We start from the raw sequence: 23216 nt of genomic DNA, 5'->3' as shown, positions 1-23216 counted from the left end.
TACTTGTGATTTGAATAAGATTTTGAAGACTTAGTGTCTTGCTGGGGAAGATTGCGATTCGAGCAATTTCGAGGACCTATCATCCTATTGACAAGGATTGATAAGTTGATTATCAGAGGTGTATTGTTAACGTGACAAATTGGGAATGATGCAAGCTGCATTCATGTTCTGTGGGGGTGATGATCGTCAGAAGTATAATATTAACTTGACGATGTAAAAGATTTGTTACTCTTAATCCAGTGGATTCCAAGTAACTAACCCCCGGTCTTGATTAAGACTTAGCAGGGGAATAAAAAGAGATAGACAATGCACATCACCTAGTGGGGCACTATCCATGAAGTCGAAATAGAGGCACATCACTGGTAGGTCATTATGTGATGAGTTTGACTATCAGAGGTAACTGTGATAGTTTTGTGAACCTATCATCCTATTAAAGAAGATTGGCAAGTTGATAGACTATCAGAGGTAACTGTTAACGTGATAGTTTTTGTGGACTCGCCATCCTACTTGAAGAGGATTGGCAAGATGATGGACTATCAGAGGTAACTGTGATAGTTTTGTGGACCTACCATCCTATTGAAGAAGATTGGCAAGTTGATGGACTATCAGAGGTAACTGTTAACGTGATAGTTTTTATGGACCCGTCATCCTATTTAAAGAGGATTGGCAAGTTGACGGACTATCAGAGGTAACTGTTAACGTGATAGTTTTTTGGACCTGGTGCGGCATAATTATGTACCAAAATTACAAGTGCACTATTTATCAAGTTATAGTATAAAAAAAATATCGATCCCACGAGGAAGGTGATTTTAAGAGATTATTAGAAATGGTTCTTATGTTTTGTGCGTGACAATTAGGAATAAAGAATAAGTGTGATTTTGTTGTGTGATTGTTATGAATATATGCAAAAGATAATAAATTGAATTTTACAAGAGAGAAGGAAGAATTAAAGAATAAATAAAATCACACGGCAAGAAATATGAATTAATAAAATCAAGAAATAAAACCAAAAATGAAAAGAAAATTTAAGAAAGTTAAGATGAAGGATTCAAAAGAGGTAAGAACTTTAGAATATAATCCATTAGCCAATTTTAATTACAAAATATAAACTATTCTCTTTTTATCATATTTCAACATAGAGTGTAACCTATCAAATTATCATCTAAGCTAAAATTACTATTCATGATAAGAACAACAACATGATAATAATCCTAGAATTCATAAGCATAACCTATCAAACCATTTAAGGAAAGCATAGATTATCAAATTCTTCTTCTACCAATTAGTTCTCTAGTTGATTATCCTAAACATGAACATTTTAAGTACAAGAGAATAATTCATACAATATAAAAGAAATTAGACTAGTTTCATACAATTCTAAGATTCCTACAAGAATTAAATTCACATCTTAAGAAATAAAAACAAGAAAAAGAAGACTAATTACAAAATTAAAAAGAAAAGAAAAATCTAAACTATGAACAAGAAATAAATCTAATTACAAAGAAAACAAAAATCTAAACTATAAAATAAATTGCAGAAATTAAATGCAAGAAAAATAAATCTACTCTACAAATTAAAGTGCAAAAAGAAATAAAAAAGACAAGAAAATAAATCTACACTACAAGCATGAATTTAAATCTAACTAATAAGCAATAATAAAGAAATTACTAAAAAGAAATAAAAGAGAAAAGAAATGCAAACCTTCAAATTGCTCTTCATCTCCATCCTCATCATTCAACAAAGAGGAGAAAGAACAAATTTAAAGAGGAAAAAATTATTTTTATTAATTGCAACTAAAGTTACAATTTTTGGAAGGCCTTCTCAATTAAGAGTAGCCCTCCTCTCCAAAAGGAGTTTACAAAATTTTCACACCTCTAACCCCTCACTCTCTACCCCTATTTATAGTAATCTTCAATGAATATGAGCCATTGGATTTGTCTTGAGCCCCAAGCACAATCTCCACCTTTGAATTATTTGATTTTCAAAAAAAATCCAAAAATAAATGAATATCAAGCTGCTGCAGCAAAGTCCACATCCGGTCCATTTTGATTTTCAGCTCAATGCAACAAAAAGTCTGGTCATTTGCTTCATGAAGAGCCGGCCCATTTGATTTATTTCTTCATTTAAATACTTGAAAGAATTCATTGGGCTTCATGGCTTCATTTCTTCATTAAATTGTGGGCTTTTTTGTTGAGAGATGAGGGTTTTGAGATTTATTCTTCATTAACCTGCAATTAAACATAAAAACAGTTATTAGTGGTATATTTATTCATATAGAATAGATAATGAGGGTATAAAATTGTAATAAAATGTGATTATCAAATACCCCCACACCTAAACTTTTGCTAGTCCTCTAGCAAAGAAAATCCTAACTCACTTTCGTAGGAATCGCGGTTGTATTTAGCGCATACAGCAAGCCTTTAAACCCCTAGGTTACCCTAGTGGACGAGTTGTAGTCTCGTGAGGGTTTGCAGTGAATATACCCACAAAATTCGGTCAACTTGCCAAGTTAAAAAAAAGTCAGTAAATAAAAGATTTTGCTTGATATAAACTCTTTGTTTTAAATAAATTTCAAGTTTCTTGATCAAAAATTATTTTTCAAGACCATATATACAAAACAACAATATATAAAAACAATTGTTAGTGTTATATATATGTATATATATTTTTTTTCACTCTCTAATTCTTGGTGATTGTTTTCTATTTTAACGGGCTTTCTAAGTGACCATTTAACGAGTTTTGGGCCAATGAATCCCAACCCAATTGGGCTTAGGTCATTAAGTATAGAGATACTCCTTGGGCTTAATTGCTCAGTCAACTTAGGCTTTATAAGATAGAATCACCTTGAATTTAAGAGTTTTTTTTTTTTGGTGTCCATTTTTCGCACTCTTCTTTTATAAGGTTAGTTTTTTTTTAATATATATATGTGTAAGTATATATAGTCTTAAAAAAAATTGTGTAAATCAAGATAACTTGAAAAAATATTTTCAACTCTAAGTTAAGCATGCAAAAATTTCATTATTTTTAATTAAAAATCTAAGGTAAGACTTAAGTAAAGTATACTAGTTGAAAAATCATTTCTTAAGAATTTTATTTGGAGTTATCATAAAAGGTGAACTTGAATATGTCACTAACTAAGAATTAGAAAATTTAAAATCTATCAATTTGATCAATTATTACTTAACTCTATTAATTTGGCAAGTGAATCTTTTTTTTTTTACTAACAAAAGATAAATGCTGAGAGAGAGAGAGAGAGAAAAAAAAATACTAAAACAAAATACTAACTAGCAAAACAAAAGCTTAACTAGCTTACACCCCCATACCCAGACTTTGCAATGTCCTCAATGCACATAATATCCAAAATATCACAGTTTAATAAGTACATGCCAAAAAAAATCAAAGACTGGGTAAAGTAGAAAGAACATCCCTCACTGCTCATCTCCTGATATATCGTCATCCACATCATCAGCGGTAGCTGCTGAACTCGGTCCCGCCTCATCCTCTCCTGGGAAATCATCTGGCTGAAATGGTGTGATATAACTATGAAGCTCAGGTGGAGGTCCATCTGTATCTCCATGTTCTCTCTGCCATCCTCTCGCCAAATATGCCAGGGTATCGGTAGAGTAGCTGATCTGACCATGCATCTCGTGTATATGCCGCTGCATCCTGTGTATCTGTATCTGCATCCTGTCCATGCGACTCTGCATCGTATCCATCTCCTCTCGAGTGGGGTCATGTGTAGCTGGCTGGTGCTGAGGAGGCTCTCTACCTGAAGGACCGGACTGATCTCGTCCTGAAATGCTCCTCCTCACAGTCTGATCATTTAGTAACCCCTTCCCTGCTTCTAACCTATCCTCTGCGAATACTGGAACATGAAATCTATGGCAGAGTCTAGTGATGAAATAGGGGTAAATGAGCTGAGTACGTGATGCAGACTGTGTCCTGACCCAATCTAACACATTCTCCACTGATGAGCGCATCCATATAAATATAATCCTCGCTATATCAAATCGCTGACCAGTGGCTATCCAAAAGAGAAGGAGAATATCGTGTGGGGTAATGACGGAGTATGCAGTGGTGGGTTTCAAATCAAAGTTCAGGAAAAGATTAAGTAATCTATATTCTGGTTTGAGATTTCCTGAACCGAAACTAGATGTAAAGACCCTCCCACACAAGGTTGCAGACATGTTGTTGTATTCTGGTGTACCAGGCTGTAAAGTGGAGGCTAAATGGAAGTAATCTGGTACATCAGTGGGTGGCTCTGCAAGGTCAAGGGTAGCACGGATAGTGGAAAGATCGAAAATAACCCTAACACCCCTCACGATAGAAAAAGCTGAATATTCTCTATCTGGATCAATCTCCCATCCAGAATAGAACTCATGCACTAATGAAATGTTGGCTTTTTCTAAGGGTTTAGTCATCATGCTCCTAAGACCTACTGCAGATAACATGGTGACTGTGGAATGATATGTATGCAGTGCACTCATCTGAAATCCCCTCTCAAAATGAATGTTAAGACCCACAATTCTAGCTAAAATAGTAGGTCTATCTATGTCGGTATCAGATGGATCAGATGATGATGAACTTGCTCGAGATTTCTTTCTGGGAGGCATCTACAGAAAAAGAAAAGAAAAGAAAAAGGAAAAAAAAATTAAAAATAATAATTTTCTTTTTTTTTAATTATTATTTAGCTACAAATTGTTCAACATGAGTTAATTTCAAGTTATCAGAATTGACAATAAATTCCCTCAAAATTATTCTTTGAGAACAAAAAAATGTTTTTTTTTTTGATAACTTGATCGGTGAAACATACATGTTGAAATGACAATTATAAGCTAAACCGTGCACTTGTTGAATAAAATATCCGGTACAAATTTCCGAATGTGAGAAGTATCCAATTAGACTTTTATTTGACCAATTACTCACATTTGCACAAAACACCCCAAATTCAAATTTATTTTTGCAAAAACCCCCCTAATTTTTTATTTATTTATTTATTTATTTTTTTGGATTTGCATAAAACACCCAAATTTTTTTTTCAATTTGAAATCACGTACCCAATTATGTGTTTTTACACAAAAACCCTAAGAATTTTCGGATTTTGCATGAAACACCCCTTTTTTTTTAGATTTTTGCACAAGATATCCTAAGTTCAAACCCCCAATAAATTTTCGGATTTGCAAAAAAAACCCCCCTACAATTTTCGGGTTTTGAATAAACATCCCCCAATTTTCGGATTTTGAACAAAAATCCCTAATTTTTTTTTTAAGAAAGAAAGAAAGAAAATTAGTTTTTTTTTAGGAAAGAAAGAAAGAAATTTAGTCTTTTTTTTTAGGAAAGAAAGAAAGAAATTTAGTCTTTTTTTTAAATGAGAAGATAAAGAACAAGAAAAAATCCTAACTAAAACAAATCAAGGCAATCACTTTTCAATCAACTCTAACTCTAGGGTTTAGCCTAACTCCACTAGACCAGCTCCTAACCAAAAAATTCCTACAGTGAAAAGATCAAAGTTTTACCCAGGTAGTTAGCCACGTAAGGATAGTAAAAAGATCAAAGTTTTACCCAGGTAGTTAGCCAGGTAAGGATAGTACTAGAGGGTGATCAAAGATCAATTAAGTACCTCTTTCCTTGCGGAGCGCTTTACGCAACCCCTAAACCTTTCCTTAGACACCAACTATTCTGAGAAAACTTAAACCGTTCACTTAAGGATTTCTTGTTCCTTATTGAGCTCGAATCCTTAGGGGCCAACGTCTAATGAGTTTTAGAAGGCTTGGATTTGTGAAGTGAGAAATTAGTGATTTGTGGGCTAAGGAAAGGGTGATGAAATCCCTTATCTTATCTTGATTGGGGTTTTGCCCTTAAGAATGATTTAAGTGTGTGTCAAATCAAGTGCTACAATCACTTTGGTGAATTCCTACACTATATGAAATGCAACCCTAGAAATTAAAAGCGACTAAAAAGGATGGTAAAAAGAAAATCTTTATATTTTTTAATTATGGTCAACAATAATCAAAAGTGAGAAGGGGAAAATTGTTTGAGTTTATTATCTTGTTAGTTAATATCTAAGTGAAAGATGGATTTTATTATGGTCAACAAAAATGAAATCTTTTTTTTTTAATTCTAATTGTCTCTAATTGTGAAGCTAGCTAAAGAGGGTGGAATTGAAAACTAGAAAGAAGACTTACCCGAAAGCAATGCTCCAAATTCTTGATCTTCAATCCAAGATTTTCAAGCTCCAAGCGGTTCCTTCACAAGAAAAATACACAAGTTAAAGAATCAAGTTAATAAAATCCTATTTTAGCACCTTCCCCGGCAACGGCGCCAAAAACTTGATGCGGCATAATTATGTACCAAAATTGCAAGTGCACAATTTATCAAGTTATAGTATAAAAAGATATCGATCCCACGAAGAAGGTGATTTTAAGAGATTATTAAACTTGGTTCTTATATTTTAAAGGAAAGAAAGGAAGAAAATTAGTTTTTTTTTAAAGGAAAGAAAGAAAGATAGTTTTTTTTTCTTTTAAGGAAAGAAAGAAAATTAGTTTTTTTTATATGAGAAGATAAAGAAAAAGAAAAATCCTAACTAAAACAAATCAAGGCAATCACTTTTCAATCAACTCTAACTCTAGGGTTTAGCCTAACTCCACTAGACCAGCTCCTAACCAAAAATTCCTACAGTGAAAAGATCAAAGTTTTACCCAGGTAGTTAGCCAGGTAAGGATAGTACTAGAGGGTGATCAAAGATTAATTAAGCACCTCTTTCCTTGCGGAGCGCTTTACGCAACCCCTAAACATTTCCTTAGACACCAACTATTCTGAGAAAACTTAAACCGTTCACTTAAGGATTTCTTGTTCCTTATTGAGCTCGAATCCTTAGGGGCCAACGTCTAATGAGTTTTAGAAGGCTTGGGTTTGTGAAGTGAGGAATTAGTGATTTGTGGGCTAAGGAAAGGGTGATGAAATCCCTTACCTTATCTTGATTGGGGTTTTGCCCTTAAGAATGATTTAAGTGTGTGCCAAATCAAGTGCTACAATCACTTTGGTGAATTCCTACACTATATGAAATGCAACCCTAGAAATTAAAAGCGACTAAAAAGGATGGTAAAAAGAAAATCTTTATATTTTTTAATTATGGTCAACAATAATCAAAAGTGAGAAGGGGAAAATTGTTTGAGTTTATTATCTTGTATGGATTTTATTATGGTCAACAAAAATGAAATCTTTTTTTTTTAATTCTAATTGTCTCTAATTGTGAAGCTAGCTAAAGAGGGTGGAATTGAAAACTAGAAAGAAGACTTACCCGAAAGCAATGCTCCAAATTCTTGATCTTCAATCCAAGATTTTCAAGCTCCAAGCGGTTCCTTCACAAGAAAAATACACAAGTTAAAGAATCAAGTTAATAAAATCCTATTTTAGCACCTTCCTCGGCAACGGCGCCAAAAACTTGGTGCGGCATAATTATGTACCAAAATTGCAAGTGCACTATTTATCAAGTTATAGTATAAAAAAATATCGATCCCACGAGGAAGGTGATTTTAAGAGATTATTAGAAATGGTTCTTATGTTTTGTGTGTGACAATTAGGAATAAAGAATAAGTGTGATTTTGTTGTGTGATTGTTATGAATATATGCAAAAGATAATAAATTGAATTTTAGAAGAGAGAAGGAAGAATTAAAGAACAAATAAAATCACACGGCAAGAAATATGAATTAATAAAATCAAGAAATAAAACCAAAAATAAAAAGAAAATTTAAGAAAGTTAAGATGAAGGATTCAAAAGAGGTAAGAACTTTAGAATATAATCCATTAGCCAATTTCAATTACAAAATATAAACTATTCTCTTTTTATCATATTTCAACTTAGATTTATTAAGCATAGATTATCAAACCATTTAAGGAAAGTGTAACCTATCAAATTATCATCTAAGTTAAAATCACTATTCATGATAAGAACAACAACATGATAATAATCCTAGAATTCATAAGCATAACCTATCAAACCATTTAAGATAAGCATAGATTATCAAATTCTTCTTCTACCGATTAGTTCTCTAGTTGATTATCCTAAACATGAACATTTTAAGTACAAGAGAATAATTCATACAATATAAAAGAAATTAGACTAGTTTCATACAATTCTAAGATTCCTACAAGAATTAAATTCACATCTTAAGAAATAAAAACAAGAAAAAGAAGACTAATTACAAAATTAAAAAGAAAAGAAAAATCTAAACTATGAACAAGAAATAAATCTAATTACAAAGAAAATAAAAATCTAAACTACAAAATAAATTGCAGAAATTAAATGCAAGAAAAATAAATCTACTCTACAAATTAAAGTGCAAAAAGAAATAAAAAAGACAAGAAAATAAATCTACACTACAAGCATGAATTTAAATCTAACTAATAAGCAATAATAAAGAAATTACTAAAAAGAAATAAAAGAGAAAAGAAATGCAAACCTTCAAATTGCTCTTCATCTCCATCCTCATCATTCAACAAAGAGGAGAAAGAACAAATTTAAAGAGGAAAAAATTATTTTTATTAATTGCAACTAAAGTTACAATTTTTGGAAGGCCTTCTCAATTAAGAGTAGCCCTCCTCTCCAAAAGGAGTTTACAAAATTTTCACACCTCTAACCCCTCACTCTCTACCCCTATTTATAGTAAACATCAGTGAATGAGAGCCATTGGATTCAAATCTTATCCAAAACCAACAAAAATCAGCCATTGGATTGTAACTGCCTGGACGTCCGTATCGATACCCGCATCGATAGGGGTATCGATGCGGGCATCGATACAGGCATCGATGCGGGCATCGATGCCCCAATCGATGCAGGCATCGATGCCTGCTCTTCTCCTGTTGCTGTCCTCAGAACTCTTGTATTTTGCTTTTGGGCTTGTGTCTTGGGCTTTGGCTTGGACTTTTGGGCTTGGCATTTTCTCTTGATTATCCATTGGGCTTTGAATTATTTGAAAGAATTCCTTTGGCTTCATGGGCTTCATTTCTTCATTAAATCAAGGGGTTTTTGTTGAGATATTGGAGTTTGAGATTTATTCATCATTAACCTGCAATTAACAGATAAAAGAAATTATTAGTGGTATATTTATTCATATAAAATAGATAATGAGGGTATAAAAATTGTAATAAAATGTGATTATCAGGACCTGCCATCCTATTGAAGAGGATTGGTAGGAGAATTTGGAGAGAATGGACTATCAGAGGTAATTATTAACGTGATAATTTTGGTAGACCCGCCATCCTATTGAAGAGGATCGGTGGGAGAATTTAGAGGAAATGGACTATCAGAGGTAATCATTAACGTGATAGTTTTGATGGACCCACCATCCTATTGAAGAGAATTGGTGGGGGAATTTAGGAGAAAAGGACTATCAGAGGTGATCATTAACATGATAGTTTTTTTTTTGTAGACACACCATCCTACTTGAAGAGGATTGATGGGGGAATTTAGAGAAAATGGACCATCAGAGGTAAATGTTAACATGATAGTTTTTATGGATTTCGTGGTTGACAGAGGTATTCTATTGAACATGACAACTCAGAAAATTTATTACTCATAATCCAATGAACTAAAACCAACCCCCAGTCTTGAACAAGTGCAGAGGGAAAAAGGGTAGACATGACACATCGAAACTAAAACCAACCCCCAGTCTTGAACAAGTGCAGAGGGAAAAAGGGTAGACATGACACATCGCCTAGTGGGCCACTATCTAACGAGTTTGACTATCAGAGGTAAATGTTAACGTGATAGTTATTGGACCCGTCATCCTACTGAAGAGGATTAGCTTCAGTGGCTGTAGTATCTTCCCCTTCTGACTGAGAAGATTAGGCTTGATCCAATTGCTCAGGTGGATCTTGCCTATTTTGTTCTTCAGCTTTGATCCTAACAATAATCTTTTGAGCCTGGTCACCTTGAGAGATTAGTTGTCTCCAGGAACAACATTCTGCAACCCTCATTTGTGTTATAAGGTCGGTCTGTAAGTTGTGTCGATAGGTCTCCACTAAGGTAGACTGTGTCATACCTGTCGGACATCGCAGAGCCATGTTTCGAAACTTTTTGACGAAGGCTTTGACAGACTCCCTCTTCTTCTGTTTAGTGGCGAGAAGGGTATGGATGGAGACTTCTGTATCCTCTTCAAAGAATCTTAACAGGAAGAGTCTCTCTAGATCCGCCCACTTTTGGATATATCCCGTAGGCAGTTTTCTGAACCATTCAAAGGTAACTCCCTTGAGGGTGCCAATGAACAATCGAGCCAATATGACGTCGTTTGATATCACATTCCCAGTCTGTGACTTGAAATGATAGATATGTTGGTTCGATGATCCCGTGTCATCAAAAGTTTGTGGCGTCGGGACTTCGAATTTTGGAAGATAAGGGGCTGCATCCCATTCGGCAGGATAGGGTCTGACAACTCCCTCATCTTGGAGCTCGCTTCTGTGCTGCATCCCATTCGGCAGGATAGGGTCTGACAACTCCCTCATCTTGGAGCTCGCTTCTGTTGGTAATGACATTAAGGCGGGCTTCCAATTCTTCCATTTTGACAGACTGGAGATTCTGCTCGTTCTCCGTCTCTCTTCCTTCATCAGAGGAAGATCAGAGGAAGATTCTAGGTTGTGGGCTTCTTGGTCAGAAGCCGTGTCATTAACCACTTTTTAATTCTCTTTGCTTGTGTGAGGTTGGGATGAAGACGTTTTTCCTCTCCGGAAGGATTCTTGCCTAGGTGGCGAATTTGTCTTCTGAGATTTGGCACTGTCTGTGACGATTTGATTCATCAGGGCCAAGAGTTCATTGATGGCCTCCTGCTGAGATTTGAGCATGGCCTCCTGCTCATCAAGTCTCTTCGCGAGATCTTCATGGTTTTCCGTCATATAAGCGGAGTTCTCATGTTCAACAAAAGAGCTTGATGATTGGGACTCTGCAATGGCTGAGTATTCATCATCGGAATTGGTTCCTCTGGCTAGCCTCTGATAGTTGACAGGGAGAATGGCTCCTGTTCGCGTCCGAGTGCGTTGGTAGACTCCTTCAAACTCGTTAGCGATTTCTCTGACGATCGGTGAACGACTTGTCTCAGAGTCATCGGAACTAGGACATGAGGCTTTCCCTCTGCTGATCACATTGATAGTGACCCCAAGATATTCAGTCTCTAGAGACTTCTTCCTGTGAGAACATCGTCGTTGGTTGGACAAAGCAACGTTCGTAAATTGGTCGAACATCAACAGTTTGGCCGCATATGAGCAGCATTGACATCCCGAGAGGACCGTAGGAATAAGTCGTTCACATTGGAATGAACGAATGACTTGTTGCATCGGTCTTTCTCTCGATATGAACTTTCTCAAATCTGTTGTGAAGATTCGAGGAGAACTACTCACTGATCGTGAAGTTTGAATTGGAACCCCCAGTCCATGATTGGACGGGACTGGCTCTTGGTGAACATGGATATGGTTTAGATGCCTTGGATCCATGAACTTCTTATATCCGCCCCTCGATCTAATCGCGCTACGCAGAGCCCGGTCAGCGAGCCGGGGGTCCAGGGGGCGGCGCGCCCCTGGCCAGGGGGTCCGAGGGGGATGGAATACCCCCCGGCGGGGTTTGGAGCAGCGCCCCGAAGCTCCATGGCATACACCAGGTTCTGTACTGGATTTCGTTCCCCGAACGCATGCCTAAGATTCAGGTTTTGCTGGTGAAACGCAGTCTCGAGATCTGCTTTTTGGTTCTGAAACGCATGCCTGAGAGTTGCGTTCACTTAATGGAACGCACTCCTAAAGGCTGCGTTTTGATTGTACAATGCACCACTGAGGGCTGCATTCAGTCTTATTCACACAGAGCCTATGTTTGGGCTCATAGACGCGAGGCTTGTGTTCTGAAGCAGAAACGTAGAGCACCTGGTTGCGTTTAGGCTCACAAACACGAAGCTCGTGTTGACTTGAAGATCGGCATTCACGGAGATGTGCTCGTCGTAGGGATCTCCTCCTTCATCGAGCGACGTTCTTCTTGGCCTTTTTCAAGGCCTTTGCAGCGAGGTTATTAGCGTTGATGGAACTCGTCGCTACAATAGGCCTTTTATGACCCAATACCCGCTGTGAAGACGTGGGTATAGAACTTTCAACTCGTTGAACGAGTTTAACAGAAGCCGGGTCCACTCCTTCAGAGGAGGGGCTGTTCGAACAGTCTTGATCAAAGGGGAGGGCCTCCTTGGATGATTTGGCTACAATTGGAGCAGTTAGACCTTTAGTCTCTTTGGAGACTTTGTGAATCTTGCGCATAGCCTTGGGGCTAAGGGATCCGGAGGAGAGGGCTTCCTCGTACTTGGCTTGATCGAACTCTACGATGAGAGTTTCAACCGTCGTTTCAGTGAGATGAACATCGGATTGCGCCACCACTTCTTCATCAGAGAAGCTTATCCCCAGCGGAGTCGTCATCTTTTGTTTGTGGAAAAATTTACAGTAAAAGAAACGAAGGAAAATTGATTTGTATTCCTTTAATCTCAGTTATAATTGGATTTCCTGATTACAAAAGAGAGGAGAATGAATTTGATTCTCTCCTTTGTTTAATTCCGGGTTCTTCACGGTGGCGATGGAGTGCCTCCCTCGAATGCTCGCGTCGAGTTTGCTCTCCGTTGACGATCCAAACGTCTTGATTCACTGGAACGTGGTCTTCTCCTCACGATTTGACGTTGTGGAGAACTTGCAAAGCAAGTTTAAGAACTCTTGGTGAGTTGATTGATCTTAACCGTAATTGGTTAGACAAGCCAAGGATCTCTTCTATGCTACCCAAGAGCAGGATGCGAACTAAGCTGATTTCTTAGTTATTTATAGGGGATTAAGGGGTGTAACCGCCCTCCTTAATTCGCTCTTATATGGGGCTAATGGGATATAACCGCCCCTTAAATCACTCCTGAGTGGAGTTGTGATCCCCTCAGATCGTGGGAAACGGTTTTAAAACTGTTCAGCTCGTGTTTGAACGGGTCAAACGCAAAATCCGCGTTCTGGCATGAATTCTGCGTTCAAACGCAGTGTCTGGAAGCTCAGACACAGCAATTTGGAAGCTGTGTTAGAAGCTGCTCGTGAGCTGCGTTTGCAGCAATTTGGAAGCTGCATTAGCAGCGTTGGAAGCTGCATTGGCAGCGTTGGAAGCTGCGTTGGCAGCAATTTGGAAGCTGCGTTGGCAGCGTTGGAAGCATTGGAAGCTGCGTTGGCAGTGTTGGAAGCTGGATCTGAGCTGCGTCCATGGCTGTGAACGCGGTGCGTCTTGATGCTGGTATGCGGGGAGGACTTTCGCGTCTTAGTTTGAAGAGACCGTCGATTTGTAGTCTCTTTCTGTCAGAGCGTTGCAAAGATCATCATTTTATAATCTTTGTAACTCCCGATGTTGATTGTGAAGGCTGTTGATTAGAGCTTTCATCAGTTGTTGTGATGATCGTCAGATTGTAATATTCATCGATCTACGTGAAAGTCTTCAAATTGTAGTCTTCTGGAAGCCATCGAATTATAACTTCCATCATCGGAGTTTGATGGGGATCAGCTATCTACAGTGATTTTTAGACAGGCTACAATTGCGGACGTCCGACTTGTCTCTTATAGTCAGGAGGTAACACATGTGACTTGTTATAGGGTGGCCATTGGCTACTATCTATAAGGGAATGGAAACATGGCTTGTATGAATCTTTATAGAAATTTGATTGATACCACTCAGAAGCGTATGTGTAGTGTGAAGTATTTGCATCCTCATATTGCTTGGAAGAAACCACTATATCATGCGAGCATGGTAATTTTTGCAATTGTGGTATGTTACAATCACATGCGCATTCTCGACCTCGTAAATTGATGGTGTAATTATGACCGTATTTATCTATAATTTGCCACTCATCTTTAGAAAATCTAACAAATTTTGTTGATCTTGCTTGCACGACACGATACCCTCTTCATTTTTGGGTGTCAACACCGTCACCCCTTTGCTCCATTCTCTCGCCATGTGACAAAATAGTGATTGAGTCTATAAAATGTCCTCGCAACCAATGTATGTGTGGGCATTGCTCGAGCTTCCTTAAGTACATCATTGAAGATTTCAGAACAATTCGTTATCATCATGCAAAACTGATTTCCTCCATCTTTACTTAGTACACACCGGTCAACATATTCACTTTCCAAACTACTCTCAATCTAGTCATGTGCAGCTTGAGATGTTGCCTTGATTTGATCCCTTATCCGATCATACATACATGTTCCCAATTCACAACCCGTTTGCCAAAAAAAATTTTGTAAATGTATCTCACATGCATCTTTTTAAAATTATCTATAACGTGTCTTAGGCAATATCAGTGATAGTGATGTGCACCAGATCTCTTATATAGTGCTTTAGGAATACCTTTCATTCTATCGGATATAAAAATAATTTTTCTAGGAGGTAAAATATTAAGAATATAAAATTAAGTACAAGAAAAACACCACCCCTAGTTTTCACAATTCTTGACCTCCACAACAGCGAAAATCATAGGAAATAAGTCACCATCTGCATCTACCCTATAGCAACTAGCAATACACCTCTATGCTTACCATATAAGTGTGTGTCATCAATGCTAAGAATCGGCCGAAAAAATTTAAATCCCTTGATCGAAGGACCAAATGTCCAACATACAAAGGTGAATTGCTCAACTCCTAGATGAATCACTTTGGTTACAAGATTGTATTCAGTTCCAAAATTACTTATTTTGATTGTATCAAGATATTGAGGAAGTGTCACATAAGACTTATATCAATCACCAACTATTTTTGTCATTGCAATTCTCATTGTAGTTCATGCTTTACTATATGATATTTCAATATATCTTGAATCTAACACTCTATCTATTATCTGACCAGGATTTAGATCAAGCTTCTTCTTTAACTTTGGCATAATCAACCGAGCTACATAGAAGGCAGATGCACTACTATGGTCTTGCTCCAAGATCGGAATGCTACGTGTGAACACCATAGTATTTTGTGATTTTAAAATGCATAGTATGTTTCTTTCAGGCAAATGAATATAATTTCTAAGGATATGTGTAATCGGCTTCATTTTCCTCTGCCTGACCTTTTCTTTCTGTATTCATAAAACAAACTGCATCAAAACTTGTGTGATTGCTTTTAACTTTCTTGAATTTGACATTCTTTTTGATAGAATAATCACAAATAGCATCAACCAATTTATCCTTAGTCTCAAATAAATCACCAACCTTAAAAGTGAAGTCCTCACCTATTCTACCATTTAAACACTCCCTGATGCCAACATCTTGTACTGTAGAAGAACGAATCCACTCATCATCCTCAAACTTGTTAGGAGGTGGCTCCTTGAACTCAACATATTCAGTATTAACATAAGCCTCGTCAGGTCACCCCGAGTTCTCTTCATCATCTTCAATCACAAATTGCATGCTATCAATTACTGCACTATCTTGTCTTTCACCTTTAGAGTCGTCACTTTTGTCATCTTTAACGCCCTCATATTTTGATAAAGGGCTTCATTATTCATGACACTTGATGTTTCCCCAAATGAAGGTGTACTTAGGCATTGAAATTGAGTCTGCTCCATTTCGCATGAAGATGAAAGAAAACCGTTAGACTCAACTCCCAAGTCTAACATGCATGAGAATTCTTCCGGATGTTTGAACTTTTGGCCCAAACTAAACGAAATCTTTTCAATAGGGAGCGTTTGGCAACCATGGCGTTTTCCCTGCCGTCCGTCGCGCTAGCCCGCCCCGTTCGTCGTCGCCGCCCGCCGCTGCCGTATCCGTCCGTCGCCCGTCACCGTCGCTGCCGTCGGCCGCTCGCCGCCTGCCACTGTCGCCGCCGCTAACCCGCCCGCCCTGCCGTCGCTGCCAGCCGCTGCCCATCGCGTCGCTCGTCGACCCGTCGTGCGCTGCCGTCGGCCATTCGCCGCTCGCGCCGCGCCCGCCTATCGCCGACTGCCGGCGATCGCCGCAGCCCGCTCCGGTGGTCGTCCGCCGCCGCCCGCCGCCCGCTCAAATGGCAGGTCATCGTCGGCCAGCCACCAGCCATCCGCCTAGCCCGCGCCGCCCGCTCGCCGCTGCGCTCCGCCACCGGTCGTCGTCGATCGTCGCAGTCGTCGCCCGCCGGCGGCCGCCCGCCCTTCCGCCGCCGCCGCTATATAAATAATAACTATAAATGGTGTTTTGAAAACACGTTTGAAAAATAAACACCATGGTATTGTGTTTTTTTAAAAAAATAATACAAAAAGAAACACTTTGGTTACCAAACACATTATAAATAATTCTACCTTTGATTGTGTCTTGCTCAAATTAAACATAATACTCATATTATTATCATTTGAGATCTCAATCGCAGACATTCTGTCAAATGTTATGGGTCGATTCCATATTACTTCCAGTTGGTACTCTCGTGGATCAATTTTAGTAACTCGGTGTAATTATTTACTCAAGTCATAGTAACTACATGATTATGAGATCATTAACAATGTCGTTATCCCTCCAACATACATTAGCATATTATTCATTCCATAGTTAATTTTTTTCACTATAAGAACAAGCGATAAAAACCATATTATTCAATTGCTAAAAAATTTAGATTATATCATTTAAATAAAAAAATTATAAAATATTATCAAACCATTGAATAAGAGAGGAAACCCTAGATGCAAACAATCTCATAATCCATATATACAATACAACAATCTCATAATCATATAACTCTAATTTTAATCAATAAACCTAAGTAAATATATGAAAACCCTAAGCCCCAAATTGAGCATTCTATGCCCTACAATTTTAATTTTAATTAAACCATACCATATACGGACTGACAATCATCACAAAGATATCTAATTTATTGATGTTAAATGATCACACGGTCAATTAAATGGGTTGGATGCGGTGAAGTTGATGAGGAGCCGCTTCCTTCCCCGAATATATAGTTCTGAGTTGAGTGGCTGAAGCCTGCACATATAGAAACTCATGAGATGACGAGGACTGGTTCTCCCGTGGTTCCTCTGATGATCAAGTCAGCTGGTGAACTTAAGTGGGGAAAGTGAAGAACTGTGAGAGTTCTTATGTATGCAGTATAATTTGTAGATATGTCTTAGAAGATCAGATTTTGAACCAGAAGTCAGAAGACGCATATGTTAGAATAGTACCCCTTATTTATACTAATGGTATAAGGATAGAATGGACACTTTGGCTGAGCATAACATGCCGGTGAAGAAGTATGGGCTGATGGCTGCGTAAGCACCTACTTTATACGCGTCGCTCAAAGAGTGGAGGAGAGATCACCTCAGCATTAAATGTGAAGTGATTTGAGGCATGACAGTGCCGACATGATCCGATGAGTCATGAAGGCTATCAGGGCTAGAGGCATGATGTGTTTGCTAAACATTAAATGCGATGCTGACACGTTATCAGTGGGAGAGGCTCGAGGATGAAGTCGTCCTCTAGCTTTGTCGAAAAGTAATGCTTTTTGAGTCGTCCTTGTGAGGCGTCGCATAATTGGTCGAGTGAGCTCGTTGTGAGTCGTCTTCGACGACAGGGCCAATAAGTACCGTCATTCGAGTCGACATGAAGGAATGTCGACTCAGCGAGTCGGCTGAGTTGGAATCCTTGTTAGTCTTTGGCCGCCAATTTGATTGGGGCATTGCATGTAGAAGTACATTGGTCCGTTGCTGGCAAAAGGCTGCACTTTGGCGATTGAAAAACACTATAACATATTGATATTAATTTCAAACTCTAGATTTTGGATTTTAATGAAAACCCTAGATTTTAATGTTAAAAAGAAGAGAAATATCCTAGATATTTAAATGTGGAATAAGAGAGAAGGAATAGAAATTACCTTTGAGACTTTCTTATCGAATTTTGGCAAGAAAATCGGCGAACATTTGGGTTGAACAGGAGTCGGGTAGGATGAGGATGAAGAAGACCGGAGTGGGAATGGGGGGAAATGAATTAGAACAGTGAATCCTTTGGTCTGATGGTTTTATACAAGAGGGTAGGCTCCACCATTATTAGGAAATAGTCATGGTTGGGAACCCCGACTATTTCCTCCCTTCGCCAATTTTTGAATTGGTCGCATTCTCGTGAAGTCTCTGGCAAATAGTCAGGGTTCCCGAGCCCAAAAAATTTGGTCGAGGTTGGGAACCCTGACTAATTTGGCATTAACAAACATCACTCAGTTAACCGATCAAACCATTAGCGCTACTAATTAGACGGGGTTACCAACTCCGACTAATTAACTTCGTGATTATTTTTAAAACGACCTAGGTTCTTGCCATTAAGCTAATGTGGCAAAAAACTAGATAGTTTTTTGTAATAAAACTAGGAAAGGGACGGCTTTGTTAGTCTAAGGGATGTAGACTCAAAGCTGGAATCAAACAAATTGTTGGATAGCAGGTTTCCTAATCTATTTTGGTAACAAGATTCTTAATCTGTTTTGGTAACATGATTCTTAATCTGTTTTGATAACAGGTTATTAGGATTCCTAATCTGTTTTGTTTTTTGTTTTAGAATTCCTAGTCTGTTTTGGTTTTAGGTTTTCTATATATATGGAACGCCTTAGAAGAGATTAGACATCAGAAAAAAGAGGGTTTTGAGAGAATTCTTCAGAGAAATCTCAGAGAGATTAGATCCTATTTGTGGGCATTGTAATCTTCTTTAATATTAATCAAAGGATTGTGTGTTGTGGCTCCCGAGGACGTAGGCAAGATTGCTGAACCTCGTTAAATCTGGTATGTTCTTTATTGTTTACTTTCCTACAAGTTTTTTATCTTTTATTTCCTGTGATTTTTCCTACTTTCCTACTCTCAAATACAAGGTCCGGAAGGGCAATGGTTCAATTTGATTATTTCGAATCTCCAACAACTGGTATTAAAACTTCGTTTAGAAGGATTGTGAGAGAGCCATGGCAAAGGAAAGCAAATCTAAGATCGAAAAGTTTGACGGTTCAGACTTCGCCTACTGGAAGTCGCGGATGAAGGACTATTTGTACCAAGGACTTGTGTCGTCCGTTGATAGGCAAGGCTAAGGGAAAGAAGAAAGAAGAGTCAGACGAGGATTGGGAGATACTGGATAGGAAGGCTCTAGGACAAATCCGGTTGTCGTTCGCCAAGACAGTCGCACACAACATATTGAAGGCGAAGACGACGGTGGGGCTTATGAAAGTGCTCGTGAAGATGTACGAGTAACCGCCTGTCGCAAACAATGTGCATCTCATCAAGACACTCTTCAATCTCAATATGACAAAAGGACGTTCCTTCACAATGCACATCAGTAAGTTCAACACGATTGTTGATCAACTCATCTCTGTAGACATCACGTTCGATGACGAAGTGCAAGCCCTATTGATTCTATCGCAGTTGTCGGATAGTTAGACAGGTTGTTTGATGACAATCAGTAATTCAATGGGGAAGGACAAGTTAAAGCTGAGCAAGGTTGTTAGCATGATTCTACCCGAGGAGGTTAGAAGGAAATCGTCTGAATCAGAAGGTTCAGGTCCATCCCTAAATTTCGAGCAAAGAGGCAGAGGCCAGAAGAAGGGGAATCAGAATAGGAATCGGTCGAAGTCAAATAAGAAGAGGTCAAACTCGAAAGTTAGGCCTATCAAAGGGAAATTTTGGAATTGCTGTCAGGAGGGCCATATGTCTTTAGCTTGTGAAGCACAAAAGAAGGATGCGAATGAGCAGGAAGCTCATATCGTGCAGGATGCATTGATCCTAGCTATGGATATCGATTCTAATTCCTGGGTCATTGACTCAGGAGCCTCGTTCCACGTCATTGCTAATAGGAAGCTTCTTCATAACTATGTAGCAGGGGATTTTGGAAAAATATACTTGGAGGATAATGAACTCTGTAGTGTTGTTGGAATAGGAGATGTGTAAATACAGTTAAAGGGCTCCAAGTGGGCTCCAAGAGGTACATACCAAAGATGAAGATGAATCTTATTTCGATTGGTCAGCTTAGAGCAGAAGGCTATGTTTCGATATTCACTGGGGATTCATGGAGGATCTCAAATGGTAATATGGTTATTGCCCAAGGTAACAAAACAAGAACTCTCTACCTCACCTCACATGCGAGTGGCACCCTCCCAATTATAGCTAGCAAAGAGAGTACAGATCTGTGGCACAATAGATTGGGACACATAAGCGAGAATAAAGATTTTACATTCACAAGGGAAGCTAATCGGCATCGATTATGTGAAAGTCGATGTTTACGAGGATTGTATCTTTAGAAAGCAGAAGAGAGTTAGTTTCCAGAATGGTGAAAGGCCACCTAAAGCTCAGAAGCTAGAGTTAGTTCATACTAATGTATGAGGTCCACTTAGTGTGTCTTCTCTTGGTGATTCGGCGTACTATGTCACCTTCATCGATGATCACTCGAGGAAGGTATGGGTATACTTCATGAAGCACAAGTCAGAGGTGTTGGGTATCTTCAAGAAGTGGAAGGTCATGGTGGAAAATAAGATAGATCTAAAGGAAGTCTCTGAGATCAAACATCGATGGAGAATACGAGTTCGAGGAGTTCAAGAGGTTCTATGCTCTAAATGAGATTCGTTTGGAGAGGACTACTCCTGTGACCCTGCAGTAAAATGGCGTTTGCAGAGAGGATAAACATGATATTGATAGAGTGTGTCAGGAACATGCGATTACATGCAGATCTGCCTAAGATATTTTGGACGGATGCGGTACATATGGTAGCTTACTTTTTTAATCATGGGTCATCAGTTCCATTGGATTACGAGATTTCAAAGGAGGTTTAGAGTGGTAAGAAGATCAATCTCTCACATTTATGAGTATTCGATTGTGTGGCATATGTTCATATCAGTGACCATGTTAGGGACAAGTTAGAGGCTAAGTCATAGAAGTGCACATTCATTAGATACGGCATTAATGAGTTCGGGTATCGCATTTAGGATGAGAAGATCAAGAAGATCATCAAAAGCATGGATGTGATATTCAATGAGGAGGTGATGTACATGAACATGGACAGTGCCAATGATAGCCAAAGTAGTGGGAGCAGCACTATGAATACAGGTGGATCCGAGTACATGGATTTAGAGAAACTTCCAGATGGATGCGACAAAGTTAATTCTGACCCAAGAATGGAGGAGGCTCCAGGTGCAGAGACGCCTACCCAGGACGTGAAGCTTAGGAGGTCATCCAGGGTACCCAAACCAAATCCCAGATATCTCTCATCACTTAATTATTTACTTTTAACAGATAGTGGAGAACCAGAATGCTATGAGGAGGCTATTTAAGTGAGTGAATCTCAGCAGTGGGAGCATACGATGCAAGAAGAGATGGATTCTCTACACACTAATGAGACATGGGAGTTAGTCCAACTATATGCATAGAAGAAAGTATTGCATAACAAATGGGTCTATCGGGTCAAGCATGAGAGTAATGGAAGCAAGAGATACAAGGTCAGATTAGTCGTGAAGGGGTTCCAACAGCGAAAATGAGTGGACTATACAGAGTTATTTTCCCTCGTTGTGAAGCTCATCACCATCAGAGTGATGTTGACCTTAGTAGTTGCAAAAGATCTCTACCTTGAGCAGTTAGATGTGAAGACTATAATTCTTCATGGTAACTTGGATAAAAAAAATCTACATGAAGTAACCTGTTGGTTTCATTGAAGAAGGAAAGGAAGAGATAGTGTGTAAGCTCAAGAAGAGCTTGTACGGATTGAAACAAGCCCCGAGATAGTGGTACAAAAAGTTTAATAACTTCATACAGAACAATGGCTACAGAAAATGCAATTCAGATCATTGTTGCTACTTCAAGAGGTTCGAGTCCAGTTTTATCATATTGTTATTGTATGTTGATGATATGTTAGTTGCAGGACCGAGTTTAGAGGAGATAAACAACTTGAAGAAGTAGTTAGCAAAGGAGTTTGCTATGAAGGATATGGGTGCAGCGAAGCAGATTCTAGGGAAGCGAATCAGTAGAGATAAAGCTGAAGGGCGTTGAGGTTGAGTCAAGCTGAATACATCGAGAATGTACTTTAGAGGTTTAATATGCAGAATGTTAAGGTTGTTAGTACGCCCCTTGGAAGCCAATTCAAGCTATCTGAAGAGCAATCGTCTAAGACAGATACAAATAGAGAGCATATGAGCAGGGTGTCATATTCTTTAGCCATTGGGAGTCTCATGTACGTGATGGTTTGCACGAGGTCAGATATTACCCATGCAATTGGAGCTATGAGTAGGTTTGTAAGAAATCCATGGAAGCAGTATTGAGAGGCCGTGAAGTGGATATTATGCAACTTAAGAGGGACTATGGATAAGCCACTATGTTTCAGGAGGAAGGAGTTGGTACTGTAAGGATAAGTGGATGTGGACTTCTCCGGTGATCATGATACGAGACGGAGCATCACGGAGTATGTTTATACATTAGCGTCGACAATAGTGAGTTAGGTTTTACGTTTGCAGAAGATTGTAACTTAGTCTACAACTAAAGCTGAGTAAGTCGCGGTGACTGAAGCAAGCAATGAGTGTTGGCCTTTTTATTTTAATGATGTTTAACAAACAATTTATTACTAATATTGTTTGTCTAGTATTTGTATTTTCTTATCTATTATAGACAAACAATATATTGGAGGTTGGATGGAATTGCACATTCACGATCATATCCAATGGAGGTTGGCGGAATAGTGGAATGAAGCAATACAATTCAAGTTGAAGATCCAAGTTCAAGCTTCATCCGCAAGTTTACCAAGTCGAGCTCATTGAATATCTTCATCAAGCTTGGGTACATAGTTTATAGTGTTTATAGTATAGGTTTATACTTGTGTGTTAATACTTCAAGCTCATATTAATCACGCGCGCGCGCGCGCACACACACACACACACACACATATTTTTTTGATTTTATCAAAATATAGGTGTTTTTGTAAAAATGTTGGTTTATTAGTTTATAGACTTCAATATCACTTTATACATATTTTTATTAAGTCTATAAAATCATTTTGTATAGTTTCAAAACATGATTTAGCTAAAATGTCAAAACAAGTGTTGTTCATTTTCATGTTTTGGATTATTTTGAAAAATGATGAGATTTCTCGGGAGGTGATTTTTGAAAACCAGTTTTTATAACATGTGTATTATCATGTCTATAATCATTTTCTAAAGTTTCATAATTTTTGGAATTTGTTTGTTATTTTTAAAGGCAGTTTAAAAATCAGATTTACTATTGTAATCA

General features: G+C 38.3%; 1 protein-coding gene across 1 annotated transcript; it reads right to left on the bottom strand.

The window, feature by feature from the left end:
• Positions 3305–7333, bottom strand: LOC109838874. Its single transcript, XM_020407303.1, has 3 exons — positions 7301–7333; positions 3462–4613; positions 3305–3340 (listed from the first exon to the last, which is right to left on the bottom strand). Exons 2-3 carry the CDS (start codon positions 4611–4613, stop codon positions 3305–3307), a joined length of 1188 nt encoding a protein of 395 aa, XP_020262892.1. The 5' UTR covers positions 7301–7333.

The sequence above is a fragment of the Asparagus officinalis genome, chromosome 4, assembly GCF_001876935.1.
Source record: "Asparagus officinalis chromosome 4, Aspof.V1, whole genome shotgun sequence".
NCBI classification, from domain to species: Eukaryota; Viridiplantae; Streptophyta; class Magnoliopsida; order Asparagales; family Asparagaceae; genus Asparagus; species Asparagus officinalis.
This window is presented reverse-complemented; position numbering and strand designations above follow the sequence as displayed.

Coding starts and splice junctions, on each gene's coding strand:
- LOC109838874 (XM_020407303.1), bottom strand. CDS start 4,613: ATGCCTCCCAGAAAGAAATCTCGAGCAAGTTCATCATCATCTGATCCA. Junction 3,341..3,461: donor CAGCAGCTACCGCTGATGAT/GTGGATGACGAT, acceptor ATGTGCATTGAG/GACATTGCAAAGTCTGGGTA.